Source organism: Petaurus breviceps, unplaced genomic scaffold (assembly GCF_028583685.1).
Source record: "Petaurus breviceps papuanus isolate PSGF00001 unplaced genomic scaffold, PetGlider_PUasm1.0 175, whole genome shotgun sequence".
NCBI classification, from domain to species: Eukaryota; Metazoa; Chordata; class Mammalia; order Diprotodontia; family Petauridae; genus Petaurus; species Petaurus breviceps.
This window is the reverse complement of record NW_027185764.1, coordinates 14,248,011-14,272,478: the sequence shown is the minus strand read 5'-3', so window position 1 is coordinate 14,272,478 and position 24,468 is coordinate 14,248,011. Positions and strand designations below refer to the sequence as shown.

General features: G+C 38.5%; 1 protein-coding gene across 5 annotated transcripts; it reads left to right on the top strand.

The window, feature by feature from the left end:
• The first annotated feature begins 1,161 nt into the window (after positions 1-1,161).
• Positions 1,162-22,253, top strand: CHST12 (carbohydrate sulfotransferase 12). Of its 5 annotated transcripts, none has more exons than XM_069084789.1 (2): positions 1,162-1,245; positions 20,770-22,253. In XM_069084789.1, exon 2 carries the CDS (start codon positions 20,862-20,864, stop codon positions 22,119-22,121), a length of 1,260 nt encoding a protein of 419 aa, XP_068940890.1. In that variant the 5' UTR covers positions 1,162-1,245; positions 20,770-20,861; the 3' UTR covers positions 22,122-22,253. The 5 variants fall into 5 exon arrangements, with proteins under 5 accessions (XP_068940890.1, XP_068940888.1, XP_068940891.1 ...); XM_069084787.1 differs by having other exon boundaries at positions 1,191-1,338; XM_069084790.1 differs by having other exon boundaries at positions 1,204-1,333.
• The last annotated feature ends 2,215 nt before the right edge of the window (positions 22,254-24,468 follow it).

The following is a 24,468-nucleotide window of genomic DNA, read 5'->3' as shown; positions in this document are numbered from 1 at the left end:
GAAGCCACCTAGGGGAACTAAGACTTCTATAGGAAGTCAGATTGCTAGGGGTGGCAAAATGACTGAGAGGGGAAGAAGTGAAGGCCGTGAGCACATACTGCTTTTTCTGGTTTGGGTGTGAGAGGAAGTAGAGATAAAGGAAAATAGCTCCAGGGGACTAGTAAGGTCAAATTGAGTTTTTTTTTTTTTAATTATTATTATTATGGGAGAAGACCTAGGCATGCTTGGTAGGCAGCAGGAAAGAAGTCAGAAGACAATAGAAATGAGAGAGATGAAGCTGAGTTCTCTGAGGGAGAGACCATAGAGAAAAAAGTAGCTGGCCAAGAAATGCATTTTAAGGAATAAACACAGATGGGAAAAAGGAGGAAGGCGAGTCACTGAAGAAAACAGGAGCAGATGGAGAAATAGATGAGGACAGTGTAGTGGAAAGAGTTTCAAGGATGAGGGAATCATCAACGGTGTTAAATTCTGCAGAAAGGTTGAAGAAAAGGTCATTGGATTTAGTGCTCATTATTGAAAGGGGCGATTTAATCCTGGGCTTTAGTGATCACAGGCTATCTGGATCTCTCCAGCTAAAGCTAGTATTTCTCAGCCGAACTCTTGCCCCATTCGAGTTGATTTTTATCATTTCCTCAGTTGCAAAGGATGTTTCTAAATTAGCAAAGATTGTAACTGAGAACAGACGTTACAATAAACGGAAAATAAACTGATTACCCCGTTGGGTGGGTCATTTTCTGGGCTGAGGAAGTTAGCGAAGGGCTAAGCACATGAACTGGCAGGGAGCTGCCGGCCTCTGCCAGTTTCTTAACCCCACCCCCTTTTCTTTCCAAGTACCTTGGGAGGCGGGCGTGCGGCTTAAGGCGGAGTTGAAGGGGGCGGGGACAGAAAAGCCCTAGAGGATTGGCTGAAGAGAGAAGGGGCGGGGCTTGGTAGACCAGGTGGACGGAGCTCATCTCAAATCATAAATAAGGCGCCACATGGCAGGGGAAGGGAAGAACGGGTGGTGGGGAGAAAGAGAAGGGAGGGATTTAAAAAAGGGGCAAAAGTGAGTGCGAGAGATGTTGGCGCAGGCGCAATATTGCATCCTTCGGTTCCAATTCCCTCTAACTCCTCCTCTTTCTCGCGAGAGTCCGGGGCCGGAGGCGGGGCCCTTCGACCGCCGGGGGGGCGGGGCCGGGGAAATGGGGCGGCCTTTTTATGATCCGCTACTCGCGGGGCGGCGGCGCGAGTGACTGACGAGGCGAGGTGAGGCGAGGCGGGTGGCGCGAGGCAGGCGGCGGGCAACGGCCGAGAGAGCGGCGAGGCTGGGAGAGGAGAGGAGGGGAGAGGAGAGGCGAGGTCCGGGGCAGTGAGGCGGCGGGAGGAGGGACTGGGGAGCCGGGAGGGGAGGAGGGGCGGCAGGGGGCGGCCCGCGGCCAGCGGCCGGGGACCTCAGCCCCGGACCCAAGAGCTTTCGCCTAACGGTTCTCTTGTTGCCCGGCGGCTCTCGGCTTTTGCCAGGTCCGCTCGGGGGGCGCCCGGACCCCTCCCGCCTGGTCCGCCTTGCGCTGCGGGGGGCTGCCGGGACCTCTTGCAGCTGGTCTGTCCCCCTCGCTCACGCACCGCTCACGCACCCTTGCACTCACACTGTTACACGCGCACTGGGCGCAGGGTCCGTGCGGACGCCTGGTGCCCGGAACATTCCCGGGACCATCCCGGCAAGAGAGAGACGGGGAGCCGGGCGGCCCCGACACACCTCTCAAGCCGCCGGGTCCCCACCCTTCAGTCATTTAATGAGTCGGTGCGAGTGCGTGTCTGGCTCGGGGCCAGGTGCTCCATCCTGCCCACCTTCCTCGCTCTCTTCAGGCTAATCCTCCTCCTCCTCTTCTTGCCTCCTTCCTTCACTGCCTCTGGAAGGTATTAAGAAATCAGCACGTAGGAGGGCGTGGAAAGGGAAAGTGCAAACACACCGGGTCTTGGCTTCCCCTCGGGGGAAGGGGAAGTGGAGGAGGTGGTGGGAAGCATCCTTTTGTATTTGCGAGAACCTTGGATGCAAATTTAGAGAGAAAAATGGACCTTGTGTCCCCCATCACCTCTTCTGCTTCCCGGGTTATAGTGTGTTCTAGTCTCCTATTGAGAGAAATGAGGAGCTCTAGGGTCCATTTGTCCCTTCAGGACTGTGTGTGTGTGTGTGTGTGTGTGTGTGTGTGTGTGTGTTTACAGTTGCCATAACATCTGTGGAGACCTTTTGTAATAGACATTCAAATCAATGTGCCACCCAGCTATGAGTAAGCTATTGCATATATGTGTGCGTATGAGTATATATACACACATATGTGTGTAAATTATATATATAACACGTTATAAAATATACAAATACAGTTTTATATAACGTTATACATACACACAATGTTATATATAATATATGCATGTGTATCTATATTCTTGTGTGCATATATATGCACAATCCACACATATAACATTAGATTATATATGGTGTTATAAAATATATGCTATATAGGAGCATGCATATATGCACATGTGTACATATTTGTATATATACATATATGCATTGTGGAACAGCTAGGTGGTGCAGAGCATTGAGTGCTGGAAATAGAGTCAGGAAGATTTGAATTCAAATCCAGCCTCAGACACTGTGTGACCCTGGGCAAGTCACTTAACCCTGTTTGTCTCAGTTTCCTCATCTGTAAAATGAGTTGGAGAAGGAAATGGCAAACCTCTCCAGTATCTTTGCCAAGAAAACTCCAAAAAGGAGTCACAAAGAGTTGTACGTGACTACACAACACAACAAATATGCACATGTGCATGTATATATATATGTGTGTGTGTGTGTGTATACATCTATATGTGTAGATTGATAGGTGGAATTTCCACTCAGGATTTACTATTGAACTTGTTAACTTAAAACCCCATCTCTTTTGAGCTAATAATCCTTAGCCTTCAGATACTGCAAATTCACTGCTATATGTCTAACCTTTCCATTGGTGCCTGGGTCTGCCATTCTTTTTTATTTTTTTCCTCTTCTTCCCCTCCCTCAACGACCAGCCTGATTTTAAAAACATTTACTAAGTAATAATAGAATTGTGTTAGTCTTTCTATTGAAAAAGTTAAATCTGTATGGGGGTGGAGAATGGAGATTGGATAGCCGATATTTTGTGGAGTTTTTACTTGCACACTAATTCGTTTGCTGCTTTTGAATCTGAAAGGGAAAAAAGTATTTATTAAATAGCACAAAGATGCTTCAGTATTATAGATGGTGTTTTCATTTTAGTTTTTTGTTTCTCCTCAGTTTATTTCACTTTCAGTTTCGGCAGAGAAAGGACCATGACCTCAGTCATGGAATATTTTCTTATACCACCTAATCTTAGCACTAGTTGCTAACGTTGAATAAATCCATCTGGTTCTGTTGGGATACTTTCAAATGATAACAGTGTTTCTTCTGAATTCCTTTGGTAAAGCAGTGACTGTGTAAGACTCTAGTATGATGTATTTAAGTTGTGGAATAGTGTTTCATAAGTGACCTTTTGTTCCAGAAACAGTGTTACCTGTAACTTCAGCTAAAGGAAACCATGTACTAGTAGCTAACACCAAAATTTATATCTTCCATTTGGGTTTTTAGCCACTAAGACATCATTGGCAGACTGTTGGCATTTGTAGAGATTCTATTTGGCACTAAACACAACAAACCATAGTGTTTTGTGTAATTATTAAATTATTTTATATAGAAGACTCAGTATGAATAGGAATGTGATTGGCAAGCAGAGTAGTTGCATTAGTTTCTTTATGAGTTAGTGTTGCCTAAACTGTGCCTATGCCAGAGATGACAGAACCAGAATTTCAGGCAGATTTCATTAACCCCCTCAACCTTTCCTTTGGTTTAATGAGAGAAGAGAGAACTCAGGGTAGGCATCAGGTACAACTATCATATGTATCCTGAATTATTTCTTCTCTTTGAGTTATTTGAAGGGCTGTTATGTGAAAGAATGATTGGATTTGTTCTATTTGCCTTCAAAGAGCAAAACTAGAAGCAGTGAATATAAGTTGCAGAAAGGCAGATTTGGTGTCAGTATAAGGAAAAACTTGGAACTGTGAGTAAAATGGATTGACTTTTCTAGAAGTTTTCCAAACAGAGGGTGGGTATATTATAGATGGTATTTCTCTTCTGGGATTCATTGGACCGGATGACCTTGGGGAGGATGGGGGGGTCCTTCCAATTCTGTGATTCTGGGCTTTCCCACTTTGTGCTGTCTCTGCAACCTGGTTTTGGGGATGGGTCAGTGCTAGTATCTGGGTGCAGAAGAAGAGAGAATAGAGATTAATAAATCGTAACTTAAAAGTAGAAATATTTATATCTTGAAAATTGCCTGGGGTGGCTAGGTGGTGCAGTGGAGTCAGGAGGACCTGGGTTCAGATCAAGCTTCAGACACTTAACACATAAAATAGCTGTGTGACCTTGGGCAAGTCACAACCCCAAATGCCCCCCAAAAAAACAAAAAAAAAAAAAAAAAGAAAAAAAAGAAAATTGCCTGAATCTTTTGCATATGTTATTATCATAACATCCTTTGCAATTTATATGCAATTGATTGTACTACTTAGTTATTAGTTAGATATGTATCTTTGAAAATTAATATTGGGGAACTTGCTTTAAAAATGCTTCCCATTTTGATCCTATTTTATTAATAGGTTGATTTGACAAATTGGATATCTAAAAATTTATCATTATTGCTCTTAAGAATAAGACTTGGAGGGAGCAAGAATACTGCCTGAGGTGAGTAGTATACTTACTTTCTGTGCTATCCTGAACCATTTGAGGCTGCTGATTAATCCTCCTCTACTCTTGCAATCTTAATGCTGTACTTGTTATTAACAGAAAGGAGAGTGACTATTTACATGCTAAACAATATTAAAATTGATGGTGCTCGGTGATTATTTTTTGTTACATTATTTATACCATCCATTTTCTAAATTGCTTTTGGATATATTTACTCTTTTGTACTTTGAAAACAAAAGGTGTTTGTTTGTTTTTATACAGGCATATGATGTCTAGATAGGTCAGGAAGTTTCCCTTTGTGTCAACAGCTGTCTTTTCTGGCTTACCTTGAAACTGACAGTATTTCCTGCCTATATTTATTCATAGCAGTTGCCGTCCATAGATTCATAGAATGTCTGAAAGACAAGCTCTCTATTCTATTGTCAGGTGACCTTAATCTTGGCTCTGCTGTTTCTCATACCCAGGCAGATCAATCAGTTTAGCCCATTTCTCAGTGTGGTTGAGAATTTAATTGCTTTCTAGTTTTATCTTCATTGTACTCATTGTTGTGTTACACCCTATCATCTTGTTATTGACTTGGTTCCTTGTTTGTTACTGGATTATTAATCACACTGGTTTGAGTAATCTATTATTACTTTATCTTTTTGAGATTGTTGAATTTTTTTGGTGATTTTTGTATAGAAGCTATTTTATTTTCCCTTAAGATTTGCAAGTCAAATACCAACAATATAAATAGTTGAGCATCCAGCCCCATGGTAGGTGCAACAGAGAGTATAGAAATCATGGCCCTAACCTTCAAGGAACTTACAGTCTAGTTGAAGAAACAATTTTCATTAATTATTTCATTTTAATTGTTTAAAAAATTTTATATCATCTTTTTACTGAATACATCTTTCCCTATTCTCTACTGAATGAGTCCCCCTTTGTATCAAAGAAAGATAAGGCAAAAAACAGTTTAGCAAGACTAATCAAACTATCAACCAACTCTGACAATATTCAACTTAAACACTGATAGTCCCTCATCTTTGCTTAGAAGATTTTTACAACTATTTTAATCACTAAATTGTGAGGTATTTATTGACAATGCTATAGGAATTCAGAGGAGGGCGAAATCTCTGTGGATACAATAGAACTTTGTTCTCCTGGTTTTGCTGTATGACCTTGGACAAATGAGATATCTTCATTGGATTCTGCTTTTTCATTTGGAAAATGAAAATGTTGGAAGAGATCTTTGAGGTCTCTACAATTATTATTGAGCTATTATTGAAATTATACAATCTGTATTGAGCTATAACTTTAACTTTTTGTGCTTACAAAAGCACATTCACTGAACAACCATCTTCAATGAATAGGTGGGGTTTTTGAATTGGATCTTGAAGAATGGGTAGGATTTGAAAATAGTCAAGGAATGGCATTCTAGGAAGAAGAAAAAAAATGAACACATAGGCATAGAGTTTAGAAATTAACATGCTTTATTTTGGAGATACTGAGGAAGATAGCCTGGCTTGTCTAGAGTATTAAACAAAGGTGGGAAATTAGATTAGATAGGCTAGGGCCAAATTTGGGAGGGCCTTGAAAATCAGGTATAAGAATTTGGACTTGATGTGGTAGAGAGCATCTGGGAAGACACATACATATAATCAAAGTAAATAGAAGATAATTTCTGTGTGTGTATGGGGGGGGGCGTCACTAACAGCTAGAGGGATCAGGAAAGGCTTTACATGGGAGGTGGCACTTGGGCATAATTTTTAAAGAAACAAGTGATTCTAAAGTGGTAGGATTGAGATGGGAGTATGTTCTAGGCATGGGGAATAGCCAATGGAAAGGTTTGAAGATGGGATATGAATTGGCTTGAGTGAGTTAAGGGAAAGAAGACCAATTTGGCTATAGTGATTTTAGGCTGATAGTAGCTGGCTATTAGTTAAAAATATATGGAAGATTTCATGCAAGATCTGAGTAGTTACATTGAAATCTTTGAAAACTTAAAACAGAGAAAAACTATAAGTCTTGGATATTCTTAGTAAATTTGTTAGCCTTTTGCTAATGTGGATTATGGATTAGTACAACTGCATTTTTTACAGTTTGGTAAATATTCAAACAAAAAGAGGGGGAGAGGAAGAGAATAAGCATTTATGTAGCCCCTACTATGTGCTGGGCACTGTGCTAGGCACTTCTACAAATATTCTCACTTGATCCTCCAACAATCTTGCAAGGTAATTGTAATTATTATCCCCATGAGGTGAATAGTTTAAGTGAACTTGCCTAGGATCATATAGCTAGTAAGTGTTGGAATCTGGATTAGAACTCAAGTCTTGCTTCTCTAGGCTGAGTGCTTTACTGTGCCACTGGCTGCCTCTGAGAGAAGGATTGTGTCTTTACTTAACAGTCACTTTGATACATCAGGCCCTTCAGTACATGTAGTTGGAAAAACCTGTATGATACCTTCTTGTGCACTATTTCCTTACTTTAAAAGAATCTCAGCTTGAGAGTCTGTGTTTTAGAAGCTGCCAAGTTATATTGATGTGTTCCTGAGTGAAGAATACCAATCAAAATGCAATAATTATTCCTTCGCCCTAGAATTTCAGTGAAATTCCTTTCATTTGAAACTTTGCCCCTCATTGGCAGACATAATACTTTCCTTCTCAAAATTCAGTGTTTAGTTCTCACTTCTCTGGCTGATTATAGGAAACCAACCAAACAAAACAACCCCCAAAACAAAAAAAAAACTAGATAATTTTCACCCATTCTCCCTTCTTATCCTCTAATTTTCATCCATATTGTCTTACGTCTTCTACAGAGGATCTATACAATGTGACCTTCCTGTAGGTTCTTAAAGATTTTGTGGTCATCTGTTTAACAGTTAACCTGTCACTGGTTCTGCATTGATTAGCCTCCCTTCTTTTCTTGCATTTCCTGCATTATGTCTTTTAAGTCATTTCAAAATGAACAGTTCACAGAATGAACTAAATACACTTCAAGCATTTTTTTTAATAGAAATCACCTCATAGACTATTGATGTGATGTGAAAATCAGTTTTTAAATAAGGGTTTTAATATAGAACCAGCGTAAATGAGAAGGCTTTGTAGAATTCTTTAAAATCTACCAGTTGGGACATCTTTTTGAGGCAAGGTTGACTAAACATAGCTATCTTCATATTTAGTTCTGTGCTTAACAGTACAGGGTTCTTTAGTGAACCAAAGCAGTGCTTAGATTCTCTTACTTACCAGAGACAAACACATTTCTTCAGCAGCTCCTCCACCCCCTATTGGTCTGAACAGTCATTTGACAAGCACGAGGCCTTGTATGGCAGCACAGAGTGCTTCTACAGGGCTGCCAAGCCAGCCTTTGGCTTGCAATCCTATAATGTTGCCTGCCCCTCCCTGTGAGTCTTAATATGCAGTCCCACCCCATATTAAAAAACAACCCTAACTTTCAATTACAGCATTTTAGTTTTAATATTAATTTTTTTCTGTATTTTATTCTTGCAAAAGGGATTGTACATGATGACCCCTAAGTCCTTTCTTAGTCCCAAATTCTGATACTTGTTTACTAAGTCCCTGTAGTAAAATATCAAAAAAGATGACAGACTTTTCCCTATAAATCTTTTTGATGGTTAAACTTGATTGAAATATATATAGAAGGTTGACGGCTTTTCATTTGTAAAGGCAGCCAAAGTTCTATTACACACACACACACACACACACACACACACACACACACACGTTCTTGGCAGCTTTGTGAAGTGCAGAGATTTTTGGTTGGAAATAACTCCCTGATTGATTTGGATGAAAAAATCATTTTTTGAGGCAGGGTCTCAGTTGTGCTTTTTAGAAACCCTCAGGTTCATAAATTCAACTATCAGCTTGACTTTTCTGTTGCACCTTTTCTTCTTGATACTCTGGCAGATCTCCTACCTCACAAAATGAGATAAGATATTAAATACATTGTGGCAGATTTAGACCATTTAGGCTCCAGTGTCAGTAATTTAGGATGCTTAAGTGTTGTGTGTTTTTTTAAAATGAAATTGATAGTTGATAATTTTACATTCTGTTTATCTGTTATTCTTTAACTCATACCCCCTTCTCTGCTTTCTACATCTGTTGCCAATTCTGAGAGCTATTTTCAATCTGACCACAAGCTAATTTATATTTTATGTAAGTATTTTGGAAGGAAAGCAACCAGACTACTTTAAAAAAAGGTCCCTTTCACAGGTATGTTTCATACACTCAGTGGTTTTGTTTTTGTAACTGCTGTTTATGTGGCTTGTTTTGAAATTAGAAATTACTACAGAAATATGAACATGAAATATTGCCTTTGTACTTAATTTTTTAAAAAATGAATTTAAAAAAATCCTTTCATGTTCATAAACAAAACAATGCTTTGAGTTACTTATCATCTGGCTTTAAAAAGTCAGAAACCATAAATGTTAGCTAGATTGTCTCTTCCCCCCAATGCCTTTTTGGTTAAAACTGGAAAGGAAGGGCAGAAGCAAAACTGGTTCAACTACTGAACTTCAAGTTTTAAAGTTGATTAACTAGACAAGCAAGGCTCTTGCAATTGTATTAGTAAATTCCTTTTATTTAAAAACCACAAGAGTTATGTCACTTTTCCTTTTCATTTATGCCTCTTTTTTTTTTTAGAATGTTATGTATGGATCAAGCCTGTGTGTGTATACATATCCAGCATATGTTTATGTATACACACACATATATGCAGAAAATGAGATAAAATAATATTTGTTAGAGAAAAATTTATTTTGTTCTTGGCATGAAGTTGAGCTGTGATTCCAAGAAAAGACTATTGATTTCAGGATTCTGCTTACACATAGCTTCACTGTTCTTAAGTCTTATATTTAGGTTATTTTGTATAGATTTTTAATACAGTAACCAATATTTCAAGAGGAAAGTTAGTGTTTTAATGCCATATGTAATTTTAGAACCGGAAGGAACTTGGGCATGTGGTTCAACATTTTTTATCTTAAAAAAATGAAAAAACTGAGGTCCAGAGAAGTGATTTATTTAAGATCACACCATGGCAGAAAGAAGTAAAAGAACTGGGACTCACAACCAAGTCATCTTGATTCCTTGTCCAAATTTCTTTCCAGCACACTGTGTTTTCAGCATTATAATGGGCTATGGGTCGAAAGGTTTAAAATAGTTAATAAATAAAGCAAATGTAAAGGAGGAAAAGTTTGAATAACTTGAAAAAATCGTAATAAGCACCATCCTTTTAAACAAAAGAAAACACATAACTTTGAACTGTATTCTCAGTTTGAATAAACAATGAAATGTCAAATGACTCAACTCTGGCACAATCCTTTTTCAGAAATGGATATTGAGTTGAATGCAGGAAAGGAAAATTTATTATTAAAGTTCCAGCTAGATATAAATTCTAAGAATGTATCTGAACTAATGTAAGGAAAGTATCAAAATAGAGTTGTAATTGTGCAATTTTGTGTCTTCTTTGTTACCCAAAGATCAGAGACTTAGCATCTGGTGGATGTGAAACTGCCAGGAAGTGAAACAACTTGATTTTCACATAACAAAGAAACACAATTCAGCTGAACATACAAGTAAACTTGTCTTCCTTCCTTGTTATTGATTAAACTCAACTCTGAAAAAGAGTAATATTGCCACCTGTGCATAAGGTCCTTGGAAAGGGCTGGAAAAACATGGACCATGCATTTCTGTTAAAGTATATTGCTTCTATTTGTAGGGGACAGCTGTAACCACCAGAAAAATTGTGGACCTGTCAATGAAATTTCTATTACATGCCTGGAAATTCATCTAGAAGAATAAGACCACTTTTCTTTCTTGCATTTAAATTGAAAATAGAATTTTAATCATTTTCTACAAAATTTTGCAAAAGTTCAAACTAATTACTACTTTGTAAATCACTCAATCAGCACGCATTTATGAAACTCCTGCTATGTTCTAGGCATCGAACTAGGCACTGAGGACACAAAAAGAAAAGTAAAACTGCCCCTGTCTTCAAGAGGCTCTAATGTGGGAGACCTTGTGCAGTTAAATGGGGGGGAGGGAACGGAATAAGCATAGATACAGCATCCGCTATGTTCTAGGCGCTTTGCTAAGCACTTTCCTTTTTTTGCTAAATTCTTTTTTTTTTTTTTGGTAACATATCTCATTTAATCCTCACAATACTTTGTGGAATAGGTGAAATTATTGTCCCCATTTTACAGTTGAGATTGGAGGTTAAGTGACTTGCCCAGGGTCACAGCTAGTATGTATCTGAGGCTGGCTTTGAAGTCATGTCTTCCTGATTCCAGTTCTGGTGCTATATCCACTGTACTATCAGCTGCCTCCAGATTACACAACACACAAATTGGATACAAGGTAAGCTTTAGGGGTGGAGGTGGGAGTGGAGGAGGGGGTAGTGGAAGGTACCAGTAGCCAAGGAGCAGGAAAGGCCTCATACTGAAAGTGGTACTTGAGCTGTGTCTTAAAAGAAGGAAACCAGGTATTCAGAGGAGGACTCCAGGATTCAAGGAATGAGGGACACCAGTAAGAAGGCATTTGTGGGGATGAGCAAGGAAGCAAGTAGAGCTAGCTAGACCATAGAATATGTGGGAGGGAGTAAGATGTAGTAAGCCTGGAGAGGTAGGATGGAGCCAGGTTGTAAAGAACTCTTAAGTGCCAAAAATAGAGTTTATGTGTAGTAATACAGAGTCAAAATGTTTATTGATCATAGCATCATAAATCTAGAGTTGGAAGGATTCTCAGAGGCCCTCTAGTTTAAACCCCTCAATTTAGAGATGAGAAAACTGAGGCCCAGAGAAGTTAAGAAGTTAAGTTGCATAGGTAATAAGTGTCAGGTAGGATTTCAGCCTGTATTCTTTGACTCTGTTTTGTTTTGTTTCGTTTTTGCTTTTTGGAGGGGGGAGGGCAGGGCAATTGGGGTTAAGTGATTTGCCTGAGGTCACAGGGCCAGTAAGTGTTAAGTGTCTGAGGCCGAATTTGACTCAGGTCCTTCTGACTCCAGGGCCAGTGCTCTATGCACTGCACCACCTGGCCACCCCATTTTCCTCTGACTTTGGAGCCTCTGTTCTTTTTGGGAAATGACTTGATCAGATAAATTGAAATGGGGCATGAGTTGAGATTGGTAGGCTAGTTGGAAGGCTCTTGCAATAGTGCAGATGAGAAGTGGTGAGGGCCTGAACTAGGGTGGTGGTTGTTTGATTGGAGAGAAGATGATAGATTCAGGGGATGCTGTGGAAGCAGGCCATATATAACAGGTGCCTCTGCTTTACTTCCTCTTACCCTCCTCTTGTCTGAGAGTCATTTCATTCAATGGAAACTGTTTTCTTGAAAGTTACCAATGATCTCTTAATTGATCAATCTAATGACCTTTTCTCATCCTTCATCCCTTTTTGACCTCTTAACATTTGACACTGTTGATCACCCTCTTTTCCTTGATAATCTGTTCTTTCTTGTTTTTCAGGACACTGCTTTCTTCTGATTCTCCTCCTACCTATCTTAAGGCTCCTTCTCCTTTTCTGGATCTTCATCTAGGTCATGACAACCTTCATCCAGGTCACAACATCGGGGAGGTCCCATAGGGTTCTGCCTTGGTCCCTTTTCTCTTCTTCCTCTATACTAGGGGTGTCCAGTTCAAATAGAAGCTGGATCGCTGCATGCCACATATTGACTTAGAAAACCACAGGTTGGCATTATGTTGTATTTTTAAATTTTATTTCATCAAACGTTTCCCAATTAAATTTTAATCTGGTCATAGGGTACTTGGCTGTGAGTTTGACACCTCTATTCTATACTATTTTACTTATTGATCCCATCAGCTCCTCTGGATTCAAATAATCTCTGCAATGATGATTCTCAAATCTACTTATTCATCCCTAACCTCTCTGCTGACCTCCAGTGTCTCATATCCAACTGCTTTTTATACATTTTGAATTTCATACTACTCACTCTGTTCATAACTGAACCCCCCATAAAAACCTCCCCCTTCCTAACTCTCCTGTTACTATTGAGGGTATTACTGCCCTCCTAGTCACTCAAGCTTGAAACCTAAGCATTATCCTCAAATCCTTACCCTCTCCACTCCACAACCCCTTTAGCTAATCTGATGCTAAGGCTGCTAGATTTGTAACATTTCTCATAAATGTCTCCTCTGATACAGCCACCACAGGTCCTCACGGCCTTGCTCCTGGACCACTGCAATGGACTGCTGGTTGGTCTTCTTCCTCAAGTCTTTCTAGTCCATATTCTACTCAGCTCTCAAAATGTTTTCCTAAAATGCCGATCTGACTGGGTCACTTCCCTATTCACTAAGCTCCAATGACTCTCTGTCACTTCCATGATCAAATATAAATCATCAGGTTTTTAAATCCCTTCATAACCTGACCCCTTGCTACCTTCTTGCATCTTATTCTGTCTCACATGGACAGCTAGGTGGTATAGGTCCTAGAGTCGGGAAGACTCATCTTCCTGAATTCAAATTTGACCTTAAACACTTAGTAGCTGTGTGACCCTGGGCAAGTCACTCCACCCTGTTTACCTCAGTTTCCTCATCTGTCAAATGAGTTGGAGAAGGAAATGGCAAACCACTTTAGTATCTGTGCCAAGAAAACTCCAAATGAGGTCATGATGAGTTGGACAAGACTGAAAAATGACTCAACTCCCTCAGCTACTCGGCACTCTAGTGACATTGGCCTCCTTGCTGTTCCTTCGCACATGACACTCCACACTCCCATTCTCTGCATTTTCACTGATTGTTCCCATGCCTGAAATTCTCTCCCTCTTCATCTCTACCTTCTGGTTTCCCTGACTTCCTTCAAGTCTCACTTAAAATTTTAATTTCTATAAGAAGCCTTCCCTGATCCTTCTTTATATTAATACTCTAGAAGTTGAGAGAAAGAAACAGAGGGAAAGGAGAGGGGAGAGGAAGGAAGGGAGAAGAAAACGAGTCTTAAAATATGTCACATAAAAGGTATCATTTTGCATGTTCAAATTTCAGAGTGTAATGTTTCAATGGGATTTGAAGGCTTATCATTTCAGTAACCAATAGTCAATACTTTGGTTCTCAAATTGATTCTTATAGGTCTATTAATTATCTGTACAAGTTTAGGTAAGTTAATTGGCCTCTCAGTCTTGATTTTCTCATCTTTAAAGTGAATGACTAGATGATCCTCTATAGCTATAGTTACTCTTGTATTTCTTAAATGAACACCATCCACAGTTTTGAAGTTTAAGTAGTTTGGATTACATAATCCTATGCACATAGTCCCTATGCAATAATAATAATACAGCATTCCAAATGACTAAGAAAAGAAAATGTAGATGTTAAAAAAAATAGATAAAAACTACAAACTAAAAAGAACACTAATACCTTTCCTCTGCAGTAGGTGTTTGAACGCCATCTCCCTCATGAGACTGCGAGCTCTTGTAGAGCAAGGACTATCTTTTGTCTGTCTTTGTATCCACAGTGCTTAGCAGAGTGCCTGCCCTGTGGTAGGTGCTGATTAAATGATTTTTGCCTGACTTTGACTGACATAACAAAAAACTTAAGTTGTCAGATTGTTTTGCTTCTTAAAATAAAGCGTGATATGATGTGCTAAAAGAATTGTGACATATTGGACATATGAGTAGACTGAAGGTTAGGAGATTTGAGTTTGATGTCCAGCTCTGTTTGACGTTCAGTTTGCCCTCAGTAAAATGGAGATGAGATTTTGATGCCTACCTCGTAGAACTGTTGTGAGGATGAAATGAAATTGATTATGTAAAGTACCTTATATTATCTCATCATAATATGATAGTACCTCTGGGTGTTTGAAGGCTCTGCTACTGGAATGCTATCTCTGGTAGGTCCTACCCAGCTTGGAATGCTTGATAACATACTGTGTGTTTGTTCTCTGAGGACCAGCATTGTTAAACTGGGGAGAGGCTCACCCCCTGGATGACCACCAGTTAAACCATTTACATTTCCTGAAGACTCTTTAATAAGTTGTTTATGGGTTCTATTCTGTATTGTTAGAGGCAGCACCCACATCTGTGAAATCACAGATCCTGGAAGTTACTAATGATTAAAATACACTCATTATTAATGCTAATGTGTCAACTAAATTGTTTAATTTTGCAAACCTGACTTATTTCACATTCACTGATATGGCTCTATTAAACTTTAAAAGTATTTCACTTACTAGAATATAGGATTTAAAAATTTTCTTTGAATTAATTTGATGTATTATAAGATTCCTTCCTTTCTCAAGCTTTTAGGAAAGTCCTGTTTCTTACTTTTTTGATGTGGGTTTGATCTTTGTTGCATCAGGAAACTACATATTTATAATAATGCTCTAATATCTCAAAATTTTAAACTAACTTTAGATTTCCTCTTTGCTTTTATAGTGCCTGTCCAAAATAGGAGGAAATAAGCTGTCATTTTCAGAGTCACAGAATTTCATTGTAGGAAGGCATCTCAGTAGCCATCCTAAAACAATCTATAGCTGAAAAAGAATCTTCTCTACAGTATCTGACAGCAAAGGGAGGAGGGGGTCAGTCTTCTGTGTACCAGCAGGAGCAGGCTCTGGTGAACCCTTCTCTTCTCATTGCCACTTCCCACTAGACACTGGATATTCACCCATGTCACTTCTTTTGCCTGAACCACATGTTATTCCACTCCAACCTTTGGGACCACTACCCCCTACCCAGTAGTTATTGCTTATATACATTTGCCCCATTGCTTCCTAAAGACCATGGGATCTTACTATCTTTCCAGTTGCTTTGCCTGCTGGACTCTTAAGTACCACCATGCATTTCTATCTGGCATGAAGCCAAATCCACCTTTATGTGTTGTTTTCCTCAATTAGAATGTGAACTCTTTGAGAGTAAGGGCTTTTATTTGCATCCCCAGTGCTTAGGGTTCATAGAAGTGTTTAATAAATGCTTTTCCATTCTATGACCACTCAGTCTTTGCTTAGAAACCTCCAGTAAGGGAAAACTCTGCTGCTTCCCAAAACAGCTTATACCTCTTTTGGATAGCTCTTTTTGTTAGGAATTTTTTCTTTATGAGAACCTTAAATTTACCTCTTTGCAAAGTCCACCCATTATTAGTAGTGCTATCTGACACAAAGCAGAACAAATCTAATACTTCTATAGGACAGCCTTTTAAATACTTGAAGACAATTACCATATGTCCCTAAGTCTCTTCTTTCTTAGGTCAAATATCTCTAGTTTTTTCATTTTGTCCTTATGGTCTCAAGACATCTCACCATCCTAGTTGCCCTAATCTGTACACCCTCCAACTTATTAATATTCCTCCCAAAATGTGGTATCCTGAACAACATGTTATTCCAGATGTAGTCTGATTGGGGTAGAGTACAGTAAGACAGACCACTTTGTTCCTGGAAGGTTTTTCTTTCCTTATATAGGCAAAGATTGCATTAGCTTTCTTGGATGCCATATCATACCATTGACATATATTATTAGTCTGCTAAAATTGCCAATTCTTTTTGGTCAAACAAACTGCTATCTAACTATACCTCCCCATCTTGTACTTGTCTTTTTTAATATTTCAAGTATATAACTTTTAAATTTATACCCATTAAATTGTATCTTATTAGATTTGATCTAATGTTTTAATTTTCAGGATCTTTTTGAATCATTACTCTGTCATCTGCTGTATTTATGTTTCCTTTTCATCATCTGTAAATTTAATAATCATGCCATCTATACTTATGTCCAAGTCTTTTATAAAAATGTTAAACAGAATGGGGCCAAGCCCGGATCCCTAGAATATTCCACTAAAAACCTTCCAAGTAGGCATGAACCATTAATGAATATTCTGGAGAATAGTTGATGAAACCCATCTACCTCTTCCTGGTAGAAGGACAGGGGACTATGAGAGGAAAATGTTGCATGCCTTATCAGACACAGTAACTGTGTAGATTCTTTTTGCATGGCTGTTTATTACAAGGGAAGGTTCAGATTTGCTGGAGAGGAACTGGTCCAGTCATTCAACTGTTTCTGAATCCCCCTTTTCCCCCCCAATTGTATTACTGTCTCTTCCACAATTCTCCATATTTTCCACAAGAATAGTATGAGAGACTTTGTCAAATATGTTGCTAAAATCTAGGTAAATTTAACAACATCCTTTATTAACCTTATTAAAAAATAAAATAAGAGTAGTTTCATCTTACTTGTTCTTGATGAAGCTATATTGGTTCTCAGTGATGTTCCTTTTCCTGGCTGTCACTATTCCTTTTGATAACATTCTAGAATTTTGCCAGGAATCAAATGAAGTTAAACTTACCTAGAGCATGCACACTCTAATCTTGTTCCCTTTTTTAGAAATGAAGACCATGCTTACCCTTTTACAGTGCTCCAATATTTCCTCTTTCTTCATCTTGGGGGAAAAATTTATATTTATGCTTTTTGTTTTTACCTTATAATCATTTATTAATACTTCCCTTTCTCATAAAAAAGAGAACCAAGTAAGCAAAAGTAACTATACAGTTATTGTGTATGACAAGTATAAAGTATTCAGCTTTCAAAATCCTCCTATTTTCAACCAATAGGAAGGAGGTTTATTTTCTTATCTGTTTTCCAGGACCGTGATTGGTTTTTCAGTTTCCCATATTTCTAGCACCAGTTTCCCCCCATGATCTTGTAAAGATCATTGATAGTGTCTTACTTATACTTGTCAGTTCTTTCTTTTTTTAAAATTATTTTTTTTTCAATCAGCAAAAATTTGCCCTCTCCCTTCCAGTTAAATAAGAAAGAAAAATATAAGTCCTGTTGCAAATATGTATAGTCTGGCAAAGTAAATTCCCTCATTGACCATGTCAATTAAAAAAAAGTTTCATTCTGCTCGCTGAGCCTTTCACCTCTCTGTCAGTAGGTGGGTTGTTTGTTTCATAACCAGTCTTCCTTCTCTCCTCTCTTCCCCTTCCCTTTTTATTGAGGGCTTGACTGGAGGAGATTTGTTTACCTATTTCAGATAAGCTGGAAGTGCAATAGCCTCTTATGGACTCAATCCCACCACTGATTAGCTTGGAAACTTTGACTGACTTTTCTCTACCTGGGTTAGTCTCTGTCATCCTCCCCCTTCCCAAGGCAACCTGGTGACACTGTGACCCCAGGACTCACCATAATGGTGGTGAGCTTAGTACATCTACCTGATTAGCATTTTCACCCTTCAGAAGTTTAGAACTACTGAGTTCAATTGTTCTGTTGACTTCATCCTCCTTGGTAGCAGTGATTATACATGTGTATCACCATGAATAGCCACCCTTCTAACAAAGTAAGCAAAACAAATTGACCATTTCTGACCACCTATGCCTCATTCTTCAGTTATAGTCCACTACCACTTCTCTGTTGGAAAGAGGGGGATACGTCAGATCCTTCCTCTGGAATTAAGCTTGGTCATTTCATTAAAATGTGATTTCCAGAACTATAAGGAGTCTTCAGGGTGTGGTATGAATGTAAACATTGTGCTTTTTTGAATGTAGCATAAGACCACCTTGGTTTTTTGTTATCAAAACATCTAAGTCTTTATTTTTTCCATCTCTTGTCTCCTGCTTTTGCACAGGCTGAGTGCTCTTGCTGGGACATTTTCTCTCCTCAGTTCTGCCTCTTGGACCCCATAGCTCCCTTCAAGGCTTAGCTTGTGCTACCATCTGTAGTGAGTCTTTGTTGATTCTTTCAGGTTTAGTGTTTCTCCTCCTGAAATTATTTTACATTTATATTTGTGTATTTTATATGTATTTTACATATGTTTTACTTTCACATTCAAATAATTGAAATTGTTTTTACATTTATACACTTATTGGTGTATAAATCTGTTTATATATATATATATATATATATATATATATATATATATATGGTATATCTGTTTCAGTCACTTTCTCCTCTCCCTCTATCCCTACTTCCACCTCCTGTCAAACTCCTTGAGGGCAGCGACTCCCCCCCACCAGCCTTGTTAGGCACAGTGCCTGGCACAGAATAGGCGCTTAAGAAATGCCTGTTGGATTTGTTTGAATAGAATTTTTCATGTTGATACAAAGCTAGGATTCTCCTATCCTGTACTTCTGTGATCATTTTTTTTCAACCTAAATATAAGACTTTGTGTTTATTGCTATACTTTAACCTTATTCTTTATTTATGGAGGCACCATTGTAACTCCAGTTAGAATGCCAGATTTGTTATCAGGAAGACCAGGGCTCAAATCTTGTCTTTGCCACTGCTATATGTGATCCTGGGCAACTGAGTTAACCTTTATGAATCTCAGGGAACTCCCAAGCTTATCAGTAAAAGACAGTTGAAGTCTGGGATCTGCCTTGATAAGAGTTTCCACGATCATAGTCCCTGTCAGTGACAAAAATCAGATTCTCTCCATTTGCCATGTACTGTATTGATCCTTTGTTATAGCATTCAAGATTTCCTTGAATCCCAAGTCTTTTAATAGTTCACATATAGGAAAGGTAAATAAAAAGAGATATAAAAATAATCTCTAAAAAGATTTGCCCCTAAATTTTATTAGCTTTAAATCTAAGTATTTATCTTATTATTGATTAAAATGTTGATAGGACAGGACCAAATCCAGAACTTTGTGATGCTATTAGATAATTCCTTCTGGGTTGTTATCAAACCCTTAGCTTATGCTTTATGGTTATAATTGTTCAAACACATAGTTCTGCTGTCATCCAAACCATATTTTTCCCCTTGTTTGTGAGGCTGTTGTGAAAGACTCTCAAACGTCTTGTTGAAATAAAGAGATACATGCCTTTCAACATTCCCCAGCCTACCCGTCTAGCAACCCTGTCACATAAGGAAATGAGGTTTAATTAGTATGATTCACTCTTCCTGAACACATTCTGATGTTATCCCTGCTTCCTTTCCTAAGTGCTCAAAATTTGTTTAATAATCTGTTCTAAAATTTTGTCAAATATTAACATCAAGCTCACTGGTCTGGATTTTGGGAGGCATACTTTTTTTCTTTAATTGTAGCATTTGACTGACTCTAATCTTTGGGTTCCCTTTTTCTCTACCTCTCTTAATTCCTTGAAGATTATGTGATTGAAGACCTATTGTCAGGATTTCTTTTAGGACTCTGGGATGGGAAAGTTTAACATTTATCCTGTGAATTTAAATTTATTTAAAACAGCAAAGAGTTCTTATACCATCTCTTCACTCATTTTGGGGTTCAGTTCCTTCTCAGCTGTATACTCTCTTCCCCCTCCCCTCAGGTTTGAAGTTTATTCTCCTTGATTGGAGACAAATGGTGGACCAGGATTTCAGAGTTCTGCTTTCTGTCTTGTCATTTGTTAAAATGGTGTCTTCCCCCCAGGACATCATCCTGTCCCTTCTTGGTTTTTATTCTAAACCTCTAAGTGTAGCTTTTTTCTTTTTAAGCAATTGGGGTTAAGTAACTTGCTCAAGGTTGCATGGCCAGTTACTTCTGGGTGTGGTGCTAAGTATCTGAGCCCGGATTAGATTCCCAGGTCATCCCGACACTGGGGCCAGTGCTCTTACTCGCTGTGCTACCTGGCTGCCCCTAAATGTAGCTTTGAAAAAAAATTTCATTTTGTTCTTGGTATTTATTTTCTTTTGCCAGCTTCAGCTTATTCTGGTCTTGAGCCTTTCTGAGGTTATTTTTATGGTTTAGTGTCACTCTTTATAGTGGTCTTTGTGCCTTTCTTCCGATTTTTTTTTTTGTGTATCAAAAATTTGAACTTAAGACATGATGCCCTTTATAGTTATATTAGTTCTTTAGGTACCTCTTTTCTTTCTTCTTTAGTATTATGATAAAATGATTTCAAAAGAGGCTCATTTTCCTCCTTATTCCCAAATGCCAATCTGTTATCAGTTTCAACCTGAGTTTTGTTAAGAACCTAACTAATTTGTGACTGATATAGAAAGTGAGGATATATTAAAGGGAAACTATTGTTTTTCAAGGTTCCTAATTTGGTTCAGAGAATGTAAGAGAGAATTTAATTTTTAACCTTTTTTCTTATTACCTTCTAGGCTCCTCACCGCAGCACAATGTCTGATCCCTGTGTAAAGCGGAAGTGAACCTGAGTAAAAGGGGGGAAGTTCCCCTTACCAGCACAGACAGAATGACCAAGATGAGACTCTTGAGACTTTGGATTGTCCTGGGATCTGTCTTTATGATCCTTTTGATCATTGTTTACTGGGACAATGTGGGTACAGCACACTTCTACTTGCACACATCGTTTTCCAGACCTCATCCTCCAGGGGCTCTCCCCACCACTGGAAAGGATGAAGAGAGAGAATTTGTATCAGATGTAGATGAATTTCTAGATAAACTGCTTAGTTCTAGTGGGAGACAGAATGACCCTTTGAGAAAAAAGACTGAGCAGCCTCCTCTTCATGGCTCTAGTAAACCTATTTTGGGCAATATGGAAGAGAGTGTGAGAGGTTATGACTGGTCTACTCATGATGCTAAGCAGAACCCAGATCAGGAAAAACTCCAGGCAGAGAGGAGAAATATGTTGCGGGAATTTTGTGCCAACTCCAGCTTCATCTTCCCTACTAAGAATCGTTCATTTGATGACATTCCTAATTATGAATTGAATCACCTAATTGTGGATGACCGCCATGGAATAATTTATTGCTATGTGCCAAAGGTGGCCTGCACCAATTGGAAACGAGTGATGATTGTGTTGAGTGAAAGCCTCCTGCATCAGGGAATCCCATATAAAGACCCTTTAGACATTCCCCGGGAACACGTTCACAACACTAGCACTCATCTCACTTTCAATAAATTCTGGAGGCGATATGGGAAGTTTTCACGCCACCTCATGAAGATTAAGCTGAAGAAGTATACCAAATTTTTGTTTGTTCGTGACCCCTTTGTGCGTCTCATCTCAGCCTTTCGGAGCAAGTTTGAGCTGGAGAATGATGAGTTCTACAGGAGATTTGCAGTTCCCATGCTGAAACTGTATTCTAACCACACTAGCCTCCCCACCTCTGTCAGTGAGGCCTTCAGTGCTGGACTGAAGGTCTCATTTCCTGATTTCATCCAGTACTTAATTGACCCACGGACAGAAAAACTGGCTCCCTTCAATGAGCATTGGCGACAGGTGTACCGCCTGTGCCACCCTTGCCAGATTGACTATGACTTTGTGGGGAAGCTAGAGACTTTGGATGAAGATGCAGCTCAACTGCTGCAGCTTCTCAAAGTGGACAAACTCCTTCATTTCCCCCCCAGTTACCGGAACAGGACTGCTAGTAGCTGGGAGGAAGACTGGTTTGCCAAAATCCCTCTGGCCTGGAGACAACAGCTTTATAAGCTTTACGAGGCTGACTTTGTTCTCTTTGGGTACCCCAAACCTGAGAACCTACTTAAAGACTAAGCAACAGGGGAAAAACTCTCCAAAACCAAAAAAACTTGTATTTTTATTTTAAAATAAAATTAAGGATCTGTCACATCGTGATTTTTTTTCCTACTGAAGACAGAACAATTAAATATCATGGATATATACATATATGTGTGTCTGTGTGTCTGTGTGTCTACATGTGTGTGTGTGTGTGTGTATTTTTGTCCCCTATTGCCTTTCCCTCCCAGTTTGTACATTTCTAGGATGCTCCTACCAGTGGAACCACAGGAAACTCTGGAATTGACTGCAAACAATCCAATTTTTGTTTTTTAATAACCTAGGACTTTGCAATCTGGCTACATTCTTTACTCCATTGCCTATGTTCTTTGAGTTCCTTTGTTAATATTGTTTTTAAAATTAATATATTTTAGATATTTAATATGAAATATGGAAAAGGAAATGATGGAGTAAAATATCACATCTAGTTTTTTGTTGCCTTTTGTGGTTATTCTTCTGACTAAGTAATACATATATACAAGTTTAAGTATTTTTATTGCTCAAATGGCCTCAGGAAACCTAAGATTAAAGTTTAGTTAGTTTTTATGAAGATTTCTAGAAAGTGGGGAGCTAAATTTTTATTCAAGATGTCATACCTATATTTCCAAAATTAAAAAGGAAGCACCTTAAAAGGTGAATATATAACTTAAAATAGTGTAAGCGGCTTATTTAACAAAAACATTAAAGTATGAAATTTGACCACAGCAGCGTAAAAGTTAATAACAGGAAGCTTTGGTATCTATTATAATCTTTTTGGGGAATATTTTTCCCAATTATATGTAAAAATACTTTTTTTAAACATTCTTTTAAAATTTTGAGTTCCAAATTCTCTCCCTTCTTCCTTCTCTTCCACTCTTCCTGAGATGGTAAGCAGTTAGATAGAGGTTATATATATGCAATCATGCAGAACTTTTCCATATTAGTCATGTGAAAAGAAACAGACCAAACTGCCCCCCCCAAAGAATATTATTGCTTTTGACATAAAACAAGTAGGATTAAAAATGTTCACAAACGGGCATTCCCAGTTATCAACAGTGGGAATAGTTATGTGATAATCAACTCCAGTGATTTTCTTTTTTTCTATTAATTGATTGCTTTCAGGGATTAGATCTTTGATTTATCAATAATAAATATTATCCCTACACTGAAAATCCTGGAGATTAAATTTTGAAGAAGGTTCTTTTTTTTTTTTTTAAACACAAGACTAAAAATTTCTTGGTTGCTTTAAATTTTTAGATTGTTAACTGAATAGAATTTGGCAGGTGGTGAAATGTAATGTCTGACCTTTTGTACAGTCACCCCTGTGTTGGTTGATGATGTTGCTGAGCTCCTGAAAGCAGAGCCAGCTAGTAATTAGGATGTCAAAGTAAAGCATCACCATGTCTTGCTCTGTGTCTTTCTTTGTCTTAGGTATAAAAATCATTCTGTGACCTTCAGAGTGCTCATCCTGTTAAACCCCAGCCTAGAAAGTGACAGTGAATGCCACACTCACCTTATACTATCATTTCACTTCTTGTGTTCTTCCTGTTAGAAGTAGTCTGGTAGATAGAACACTGAAGTGAATCAAGAAAACCCAGATTAGTCTTCCACCTGAGCCACTTAAAAACTTTATGATCCTTGGCCTCAGATTCTGAAATTGTAAAGTGGGGAGGCTGATAATAGCACCTATGTCATAGGATTGCTGTGAAGATCAAATGGATAATGTTTTAAAGCAGTTTATTAGCCTTAAAGTGCTATATAATTGTATGTTATAACTATTTTTAAAAGCAATGGTCTGACTTTGATCAAATGAAATCTTCATCAAGCTTATATTCTACTGAAGGGATAAATTTACTCCAATGCATAAATACAATGTAATTTGAGGAGAGTCATGCAAGTAGGAGGAGAACCAGGAGAGAGCCATGTCTTGAAAATTAAAGGAGAGCATCCAAGAGGCCAGAGCTTGGTCAACAGTGTCAAACCACACAGAGGTCAAAGAAGGATGAGAACTGGGAAGAAGCCCTTGGATTAGCAATGAAAGAGATTGCCAGTAACCTTGGAAGCAAATAGTTTCAGTTGAGTGGTGGGATCAGAAGCCAGATTTTAAAGGTTGAGAAGTGAGTTCTGGCAAAGAATACAGGTAGTTTTTTCTGGAAGTTTAGTTGTGAAAGGAAGTAAGAGAAGATAATGGTTTGAGGGATGTCATGGTCAAATAAAGGTTTTTTTTTTAAAGATATGGAAAACCTATGTTTGTAGACAATAAAGAGGAAGTAATAGGTAATGAGTAATTGAAGATGAGGGGTGAGTTCCTAGATAAGACTGGAGGGGATTGGGGTCTAGGTCTCAA

What these genes read in the sequence shown, in the direction of transcription:
- CHST12 (XM_069084789.1), top strand. Translation starts at nt 20,862, where the DNA reads ATGACCAAGATGAGACTCTTGAGACTTTGGATTGTCCTGGGATCTGTC.